Below are 10,948 nucleotides of genomic sequence, written 5' to 3' on the forward strand. Positions count from 1 at the left end.
GGAGCACTTTTGCAAATATGCGATATCTTGATAAACCAAGCAGATATTTGAAGTTCACACAGCTACATTCTCGCCTAAAAATATCTCAGACTCAGAAAGAGTAATAAGAGTAATATTAAAACTAAGTAGCCGATGCCATTGTTGGAAACTGGAATTGGCTGGGCTGCGCTATGAATTCTGGGATATGGTGGAAGACAAATAATACACCTGATCCATCCTTCAAATCTGGGGAAGAGGAAGACGCATTTGTCAGCTGCATTTGGAGGAGTCTTTGAATTTGGACAGCCTTCGTCGCGTCGCTGTGACGTAATCGGCCTATAAATGCAGCGTCAGGAGGATGCAGCCCATGAATTTGGACTGCCACACCTGCTGCTTGTCAGCCATCACCAACTGCAGCTGATGGCCTCGTTAAGAGCGCCCTATTTAAAAGTGTGGCTGAGCTCCAGTCAGCGCTGATCCTGGAGTCAAAGCTTGTTTAATCCTGCTAACCTGAGTGCGTTTGTGTGTTACTGAGAATCGGAGAGCAGAGTGCTTTTGGAGTCACGGTGTTGGGAACAGGAGTTTTTGGAGTTGCTACTTTTCACCTTTCATGGACATCTGCACTATGTGGGATTCAGGGAGAATCGTCACGGGGCCACAGTGCTGGGATTTGTATATAGCCATGTTGTTTTTCCACTCACTGTAAATAAATCCACTGTTCATTATAAGAGTCCTGTATTTTGGGTCCTCCTTTTCACTGCTACTCCACAGTCTGCCACCGCATTCTGTGACACTAACCTATTTAACCTCTTACTATCCAACAGATCTCTATTTGTGTTTTGCTGTGTTTAGCCATATGCTAACCAACCACATCTTCAGAAGATTAGAAGTTAAAGTAGAAGCAGTAGATGCATTTTGGCCTGACAACTCTTCTTTCATAAGCTTTTTAATTTGGCTGTACCAAACAGGAAAAGCATTAAAAAAAAACTTTATGTTAACCCAAGTTGACCCTTTTCCTGTTGAAGCCCTTGGATATTAAGTATTTATGAACACAGGCCCTTGTCAACAAAAAATAAGATGTAACAAGTGCCTTTAAGTTCGTAACTTACCAAGCTGCACTGTGCATGTTTTTCAAAAAACCAGAATTGACCTAGTAGCTGCTGATTACTACAGCATCACTGATGCTTTCCATTTGAAATCCAGACTTTTGTCTTAAAGAGATTTATACTGATATTCCATTTACATTGTATTTGAATTAAAGTCCAATGTTTTGTTGACCCATTCATCCACACCAACCTCTTCTATATGTCACATCCCATTGCTGTTGTTAAGAGATAATTCTAACCACTGTGTGCACTGTTAAAGTTAGTATATATGAACATTGGAATGGATTGTAATTAAGGAGCAACCTCCAGGGTGAAAAAAAGAAGCCTTCAAGAAAGATCCAAAAACTGCAACTCCTCTAACAGCCACTTGAGGGTAGTTCCCACACTGAGTCCTGTAATTCAAGAGGTTAGAGGTCCTGATAAAGTATCAGGGTTTCAGACTGACTTTGGTCATGTTACACTTTCAGTGTAGGAAACTTTGCCAGAATAACTGTTAGCTGTCAGTGACCAGGTGGATGTTCTGAAGTTAATTTACCCAGATTATCTCAACACTCTCTCACTGGAGACACACTACAGAAGTAACAGGATTGGTCTACAAAGAAGTGTTATCATAGTAAGCAATGCCGAGTCATATTGTGTCAGACAAATCTGTTTTGAAACTGTGTAACTGAGCCGCGACGTGAATCATTTCCCGGGGGTATCATATGACAAACAAACACATTGAGAGGGAGAACGCAGCCTCGAGGTACGTCGTCACTAAATCATTTTGCGTTTAATACTCACAGGAGCGCCAGGACTGCCAGGAGGCCCTGGAAGACCCTGGAGAGATAAATAAAACAAGTCAAATAAGAGAGAAAAATACTCACTCTGTGCTAATGGAAGTAGGAAATACTTACATCTCTTCCATCTCTGCCATTTTCTCCTGCTGGCCCTCGGGGGCCCTCTGGGCCAGGGGTACCTGGGGGGCCTGGGATTGATTTTTCAGGCTGACAGAAGAGACAAACAAACAATTAGCATATTATCACAGAAAACTTGAGAAATGCTAGATAACTGAATTTAAACGTTCAATCTAAACACTTGTGTAGAAGAGAAGATAAAGTCTTTTTCAGCGTAAAGGCTTCTTCTTCACAGATTTAGTTATAATCTATGGAAATTATCTCTGTGCCACCTGGTTATAAGTCACTTCTGGGCACATGATTTGATGTACAAATGTAACCTATGCAATGCTAAAAACAAATAATATCACCACCATTTATTAGATATAGAACAAAGCATTAAGGCAATTAGGCAACTGAAGCACTGAAACAGATTATTGGTTTAAAATCACAAAGCAAAAAGAAAGTAGAGATGAAAAATAAATACCTCAGCATTGGCATACATCTGAAGAAGCAAGAGAAATCAGATAAAGGGAGAGTTAGTGAAAGTAGTCACACCACCCTCACCAAAAGTGTCAGCAAAAGCGCTCTGGTTCACAACAACGGCAGTGAGTGATGTCATGCTTTCATTTAAATACAAAGCCCCGTAAACAGTACCCACACTCCCCGTGTTAGCCTGAGAGCTAATAGAGTGCACCAGGGCAGGAAATGAATCTGTCCACAGGGTGTACAATCAGTCACATTTTGATGAAAGTGATTGAATTAAAAAAAAATAAAAACAATTCTCACTAATCCTAATTCATTGCACGGCAGAGTTCACAGAGCACGAAATGTGAGACTGCAGAGTGGCATTTTCATCGCAGGCAGCCATCTCATTAATCACAGTAGAAATGAAACATAATATTTAATTATAAATTAAATTATAAACAGAGAATAACTGGGACACATTGTTGAGGCAGAGAGTAATATTCCTGGGGTTGGAAAACTCCTTGTGCAGTTGAAAAAGTCAACTGCACAAGGAGTAACTATTCCTATACTTTAGTTTTATTTTTACGTATACGTTTTAATTATGCTTTTAAAAAACAAACAAAAAAAACCTTTTTCTTGCTACATCCTGTGCAGTTAATTGCTCATAGTAGTGTCTGACTGTATACATCAGATTTTCAGGAGAAAAAAATCACACTGATGATATAATAAAGGGCTCAAAACCTCACGTATCAATTACGATGCACTTGGTGTAACAGGGTTAAAGTTACCCCTTTTCCGCTAATAAAACCGCATAAAGATGGCTGTTTGGTTTCTCCATTAAATACATACATTTGTTTTAAGGCTGTTTTTCACCTATTGAAGTTAACTCCCCTTTAAATATTGCAGTTAACTAATACGTGTTGACACTAGCTAACAGTAAAACAGCATAAATAAAATAAAACTGCATATAGAGAGGGCTGTTTGTTTTTCACATTAAATAAATTTTGTTTTAAGGCTGTCTTTTTTTAACCCTCCAAAGTTAGCTCCCGTTTAAATATCACAGTTAATTGTGGATATGCTTTGTTAACCAAGTTAGCAAATTAGCTAATAAGTGTTTACACTAGCTAACAATATGATATCATAACTTTTTTTTTTAAAGCAACAAAAAGGAAGGCCAATATGGCTGCAACCAATACCCTTACTTCGAAATGCTAAGTCCAGGCACCAGTGGGTGGTGTCACAGTTTATATATACAGTCTGTAGGTTTAAAGTAGCTCCTAAACAGCTCTTCCTCCAACAAATATTTGTAGGACAACAGCTCAATGTTGACAATAAAAAATAAAGAGCTAAAGAGTAAAACTGCTTGGCGAGGTATTTGTTACACTTCTGCAGCTCTGTCTCAGCATTTCTGCCGCTTCCCTTCAAAAATACTGGAAGCTCCATCAACCTGAGTAAAACCACAAACCACAACAGATGCTGAGCAGATCCTTGTCTCCGCTACTGTACCTCAGAGGGAGGCAGCTCATTGCAGCTTTCTCTCTGGGCTCTCTTTGGGTCGCAATGTATCAGCATCCACTGGAGCTCAAACTGTAAAAAAGACATGGTAACATGTGGAATTATTTTCATAAATGAAACTGAGAAAAGAAAGGGCTTTGAAATGCTTCTTCGTGGTGCTGTTACTTCTTTGTAGCTTGGAATCAATGCCGTCTATATGGGTTGTTGAGCTTGCTTTTCCACCAATGTGATTCTCTGCAGGGATTAAGTCGCCCCCCCCAAATCCCCATCCTTTTTTCCTACTGGGACCCAGCTGAGCAGATTTGCCGTGACAGCAGTACTTTAGAATTATAGCAGAGCTCAGCACACACATAAACCTGAATGTGTTGTTCTCAAAGAGCACAATTTCCCTGATAATGCTCGTAAGGAGGGTGAAGATTATTAAATAGAGCAGGCAGTTCTCCATACTTGCTTACCACTACGGAGGCGTTGGGATCAGCATCCAGCCTGCCAATAAGAGTGTCTCCCTCTGTGTTGATGGAGCCTTTGCCTTTGATGGGTTTCTGATCAACAGGCTGGCAATCCACATACAGCGTGACCTGGTCGTGCTCTACGCCAATCATCACCTTATGCCACTTTGTGTTAAAGAGCACAGAAAGGCCGGGGAATGTGACTGTCTGCAGATTTCCATCGGGGCCTGTCAGGAAGTACTCCAGAGCCTGCTCGTCACCATTCAGCCGTAATCCGGCCTGCTTGTAGCCATCTTCATCAACAATTTGCCAGATGTTCCACACCTTGCTCACGGTGTTCTTGATCATGCGGAAGGTCGTCATGAAGGAGTACTCATCTGGGAAGCCACGAGGAAAGTTGAGTCTGAGGGAGAAGTGAGGAGCAGGGGTTCAAATCTTCTGGTTTCTGCGAATCACACCAAAATGCACCGCCACTCACCCAGCCGGGTTAAAACACTCAAAATATTTCCGATGTCAGAGTTAATTTATGATCAAGACTTAGCAAAACTACCATCAAATCAAGTGCAAGACTTGGGTAAAAATAACTCAAAGCCCTGTCGTCATTGTCTTTGAGATTCAAATTAAAGGCACACACTTCAAAGAAACAAAGAGAGGTTTTAAATTCTGCTATTATATCAAAAATCAGATACTGTGAGGGAGGCTGTCTCAGTGCATAAATCAGTAGCTCAGTCACAATATGCTACCCTGGTTAGCATCCAGACTGGTGCTTTCTGTGTTTTTGACAAGCCAACATCTCAGTGGGTGGTGCATTCATAGATGGGCACTACAGCCTTTTACCACCTAGTAAATAACTAAGGTGAGGTAATAAAAACCCAATAAAACAAATGAAGAGCTTTCTCTTCAGCTAAGTGCTGCGAGTATGTGCTGCCTTTGCCCTGCAGACGACAAGAGCAGGAGTGCAGCTGAAGCAAAGACTTCAAAGCACAGCATGTGCGACTGGACTTGTGAGGTGGGGGGAAAAACAAGTATTTACATTTAGCATGACTGAACCAAGGGGCATAGATGCAGGGTGCCAGCAACTTACATAAGAGCTTCGAAGGAAAGCTGGCCTCCAGGAACAGATTAGCCAAAACAGACTGGAGCGGGCAAGCTGGGAAACAACAGGAGGCATCTCTGCTTACGTAACATTTTGTTCTAGGACAAGTTACTGGAAATTAACATGTAACATTTGCCAGGTTATTGGGCATCTGGGGTTAGGGTTAAGATCTTTAAACATAAGACTTCAAGTGGTTTTTAAATAAAACGGACTGATGAGCATGTGGCTAGAAGAAACCCCAGCTGTAATCTTGACCCGACACGTGTCTGCAGTGAGTCGGTCCATGTTAAGAGGCTATGTCACCGGGGAAATCTTGATAGTTTAGTTGCTGTAATGATCAGGTCCCCAGGTTTACTATATGTCCATTTTTGACAGGGTCCTGGCCATCTGGACATGCAGTTGAACACTTTCTCTAACATCTACTTCAATTCTGCTGCCACAACACCTGCATTCATTTCAGATTTCAGCTCTTTATTGTATCATATTCTTTATTACCTTTTTAGCTCTTTACCCACTCCACTTTTTTGTATTTTCTATTTCTGTTATTACTGAATGCCTTCTTTACTGTTTGGGTTGTGACACTGACATATTTATTTTATGGAGCTAAGTTGTTTTTCATGTTTTGTCTGCTTTACCACAGTAAACCCAACCTTTGGCATAAATAAAGCATTTCTTCTCCCATAAATCTTCATCAAGAAAGGTGGAGGTTAAACTATTCCATGTGCCAAGTGCCAAACTGATAACTGGTATTTCAGGTATGATGTGATATTAGCAGACAAACCCCTCGCAGGAGGTGGGGTTCACCCTGGACAGGTACTCAGTCTAACAAAGGGCCATAAACAGAGACACAAACAATGGCTTTGGGCTGTGGCAGTAAGCAGGAGTAGCGGGAGACAATGCAGAGAATATTGTCCATGCTAACAGACTCAAACCCAGGACTTGTGAGGCAACAGTGTAAACCACTGAACCACTCGGCCACCCTGCTGTAGGTCTGTTCCCGTTAAAAGTTATCTGAGGCTTCCCACTATTGCCAAGTGCGTACTTATATTGGATTGTCAGAGAACTGGTGTAGTGACTGCGACCCATTATGAAAGCCCCCGAGAGTGGCTTCTTAGTCTCCCAGGTAGGATTCCACTTAGCCTTCAAATAATGCCCACTATAGTTGTGTTTTATTATTAAAAGGACTGACAGGAGTAATTACACTAAAAGCATTAAAACAAAACGTGACAGCCCACGGGAAATATTGAAGCCCTTCTCACGCTTCCCACCACACAAACAAACAGGCAAGTAACACAATCTGTGTGCCTATTACTGGAAATGATGGTTAACATGGTAACATTTGCAGATCATGGTTAAAAAATGATGTTTAAAAAAGTTGTCCTTTAAACATCCAGATTACTACAGCTAACCTTTAATTACAAACTAGCAAAGATCCTCACAGGAAGCCAGAACTGTTGTCAGTACATGCTATGGTACACTCATACCTACACGTCTGAAGGTAAGTACAACTTAAAGTTATTAAAGTGGTGAATTATGTTTTTTTTTCTCTTATCCTGACAAAACAGCTTCAATCAGGGTCTTAGTTGCTATTTCTCTGCACTCACTCAAACACATCCAAAAATACTCTGACTCTTTGTGTTTCTAAGAGATGCCAAATACGTCCTGACATGTTTTTTCCTCAAACAATTATACGCCGCTCGCCGAGCAGCAACATTTGTGCCAGACCCGTAATAATGCAACACCTGCATGAGGGCTGGTGCTGTTAGACATTAAAAAAAATCAGCTTCTTTAAAGATGCCCCTGCTTTACTTACATAGTTGGAATTTGGAAGTTGGCCTCTTTGTCGAGGCGGTAGGCCACCTGGAGGTTTGTGGAGCCATCCACTTTCCTCACACCTTTCAGGGGAATAACATCCAGCTGGAACTGAGTGATCAGATCAAACCCTACATGGGATAATGACACGATGGCAGGATTGAATGTGATGGAAGCAACATGTCTCAAAAACATTTAGATGGGCCAGTAAAAGGCTGGAAATATTTAAAAAAGCAGCAAATATCACATATTGTGAATAATACATGGGTTTACAACGGCGTCCCCCAACCCTCCGGCCACGGATCAGTACCGGCCCGTGAGTCATTTGGTACTGGGCCGCGAGAGTTGAGGGTGTGAAATTTATGGTTTTCAGGGTTTTATCGTTATTTTTTGTAATCGTTTTTATCAATAACTCGGTTTCCCTGGGTCTTTTCCCATGTGTTATGAATGGTTTTATTTTGTTGTATTTATCCACAACACCTTAAAGGCCAGTCTGTGAAAATATTGTTGGACATAAACTGCCCGTTACCCGTGTGAGAAACAGGCAGAGCAATTACATTCTCTTCCACTAGAGGGCAGTACAACTACCTGCTCTAATTAAACGGGTTTCCATCTGCCAGTAAAGCAGAAGAAGACGAAGAAGCAATTATGTAGTCATGCTGTGAGTAAAATGACGCAGCACGTAATAGCAATACATAAATATTGTCCGTGAAAATATTGTCGGACATAAACTGATCCGTGGCACAAAAAAGGTTGGGAACCGCTGGTTTGCGAGATTTGCAGATCTTTGCATACTGTTTCAATTTACATTTTGCATAATGTTCCAACATATTCAGAACAGAACTGGGTTTGCAGTATTAGTGCTGATCCCATTAATGTGAAGAGAACAACAATCGTATTAGCATTAGCACTGCACATGACATGAGCACTAATGTAAGTTTAAACATTTCAATAACAATCATTTTGATTTTACTGTCTGTGATTCCACATCTACTCACACTAATAATATAATTGTTAGCGGTTTTGTGTCACACCATTCCTGTTACATTCATGCAGAAAGTAGTGATCAGCACTTTTGTTGTATAGCTCGTTTGTAGAAACAGCTTTCATGTGCAGTGCAGCCTGTTTTGAAATGATCTTATGACAAGGCAGCGAATCAGTTGTCGCTTCGCTTCATGTTTGTTGTATTTACATTGACACAGTTTAACTTGGCAGGAGTTACAGGAGCTTGCATGGATAAAATATTAATGAGGTGCATTCACTGTATGGGGCAGGCTGATTTCCAATCCTTGCCAAATAGTCTTTCCATACATTTAAAGTGTAAACTCTTCCTTATGAACAGGATGTAAACAAAGACGCTTTTTACTTTATTGTAAGTAACTTAAAACCACAGAGCAGCATGTGAGCAGATGTGTAGGAGTGAACAGAGCAGCAGTGCCAAGCGGTTACAAGCTGCTGAGTTTGTATTGTTCTACAGTTTTGTTAAACTCAAGTGGAACATTTTATTTGCCTCATTTGAAATCTTGAGGCATTAGGCAGCCCACCCTGTTCCTCCAATTAAACTCACCGCCTTCCTTTTCTCCTTTTGGGATTTTCTAGACTTGGATTTGTTGTTTTAAAGCTTCTGTTGTATATTTTCAAAGAGTGTCCCACTAAGTATTTTACCTGGAAGGTCATCTTGGCCACTTCTTATTGGCGGGCAGACAGAATCTCCATCCAGTCTGTTCAGGTCCAGTTCTGATGGGACAAAAAGAAAAGAAAAAATCCTGCCGCACTTGTTGTTTGCTTTAAATGTGGCAAGGCTAATATATAATACTGGCCACTTTCATTCATTTGTCATAGACAGCAACAAAGGAGAAGCAAGGTCTGGATTAACATCACAAGGTTCATTCTGTTCATCTGGATGTAGCTGAAAATGCTACATCCAGATAAACAGAATCAGCCTTTTGGGATTTACTTAGCTGGATGATTGAGCATTAAGACAGTTGCAGTTCAGACTAATCAAAGCAGTGTTTGAAATTTATAATACAGATCTCTCAGCGCCCTGTTCAGAATATTTCACCAAGGTCAGAAACTACAACAGGCAGAAAAAGCCACATGTCATTAGGAACATTTTAGCGGGGTAATGTGGAAGCGATTTATCAAAATTACAACCTGCTAACATCCCACCACCATCCTGTTTCTGCTTTCATCATTAATATTACACATTTATTCTATAATTTTATGCTCATAATAAAATAATGGACAGGTTTTACATCACAACAGGTTTACAGTTGATAGAGTTTCTAGTGAAAAACACTTTCATCGTCACAGAAAATCTATTTGTGTGATGTGCCAGAGGAGGGCGCTATCCTGACTCCTCACAGTGCAGTTGTTCAGGAGGAAATCCTCGTGAATAACTCTGGGAAACGAAGATGGTGAGAGCCAGAGGGGCTCCCCAGTCAATGAGCTGACTCAGCTCATTGACAGCGAGCGGCGTGAACACAACACATCTGGAAGTCGTTCCCACATCCCCATTAAAACTGCTGAGAAATGAGATAAAGTGGTGAGACGATATTTATAATCCCATATTTACCACCACTAAATACTTATCTGACTGTGCATGTGGGCCTCAAGTTGTTAAAAGTTACTGCTTGCCGCAGCGTTACGCTCAGAAAGCCAGTCATTAGTGCAACGAGCTGGAGATGAACCACGTTTAAAATGCCACGTGCATCTGCATGTGTGCGCCTGGATAATGAGGCGAATTCCACAAAGCGGTGCACAATCTGCCCCAAACAAGAGCGGGGAGTGAGTCTGCCGCGATTATCAGAGTGCACGTTTAATCCGATGTACTGCCACCACACAGACCGGCACAATATGTCAATAATATACTATTTATGGCTTTTGATTTGTGACTTCTAATGATGAGTCTGACTTATCAAAGGTCAGCATTTGGGTGTTAACAGTAACCTTCTTTCTTTGTGTTTATAAGACAGAGTCACAGCAATGGTGTAATCCATGTAAGATATGGGACTCTGATTTGTGTTGTGTCAGGTGACTCCACACTGTGCTGCAATGTGACTTACGACCAAAAGCTGGAGTGAGGAGGAAGGACAGAAGAGCCACACAGATGGGGGAGTAAGCCGACATCAATAGATGGCACGGTTGCTTTCTGTTCAGGAATGATGGAGAAACATCAGTATCACACTCACAGGTCTCTTTGACTGAGTTTATAACACAACACATGAATAACACGTAGCAGGTGACCTCTGTGTTTTCTTTGCATTGCAGTTAAGATAAAGGAGAAAAAGAAAAATGCTGTATGTGATGTTGATGGTGCATGAAGTTGGAGAAATTGTTTGACAAGTACCTTTTAGATTTTGAATGGAACAAAGATTTTTGCGACATGATTTGAAGATCAACTATATTTAATTTGGAGAAATCCAAACCTCGGAGCCATAGATAAATCAGTCATCTCACTGCGTTACAGTAATTCAATTCAATTCAATTTTATTTATATAGCGCCAAATCACAACAAAAGTCGCCTCAAGGCGCTTCATGGACACAGAGAAAAATCCAACAATCATATGACCCCCTATGAGCAAGCACTTTGGCGACAGTGGGAAGGAAAAACTCCCTTTTAACAGGAAGAAACCTCCGGCAGAACCA

General features: G+C 41.0%; 1 protein-coding gene across 1 annotated transcript in view; it reads right to left on the reverse strand.

Moving 5' to 3' along the window:
* The window catches only part of col9a1c (collagen, type IX, alpha 1c), a 29,400-nt gene extending 18,971 nt beyond the window's left edge, over positions 1–10,429 (reverse strand). Inside the window, exons 1-8 of the mRNA XM_005752761.1 lie at positions 10,366–10,429; positions 8,966–9,037; positions 7,302–7,431; positions 4,399–4,795; positions 3,935–4,015; positions 2,448–2,465; positions 1,982–2,071; positions 1,869–1,904 (exon numbers count right to left, since the gene is read on the reverse strand). Coding sequence (XP_005752818.1) covers positions 1,869–1,904; positions 1,982–2,071; positions 2,448–2,465; positions 3,935–4,015; positions 4,399–4,795; positions 7,302–7,431; positions 8,966–9,037; positions 10,366–10,429 — 888 coding nt within the window. The remainder of the gene's footprint in view (positions 1–1,868; positions 1,905–1,981; positions 2,072–2,447; positions 2,466–3,934; positions 4,016–4,398; positions 4,796–7,301; positions 7,432–8,965; positions 9,038–10,365) is intronic.
* Positions 10,430–10,948: the final 519 nt, after the last annotated feature.

The sequence above is a fragment of the Pundamilia nyererei genome, unplaced genomic scaffold (assembly GCF_000239375.1).
Source record: "Pundamilia nyererei isolate P.nyererei 1_Seehausen unplaced genomic scaffold, PunNye1.0 scaffold00378, whole genome shotgun sequence".
Lineage (NCBI taxonomy): Eukaryota > Metazoa > Chordata > Actinopteri > Cichliformes > Cichlidae > Pundamilia > Pundamilia nyererei.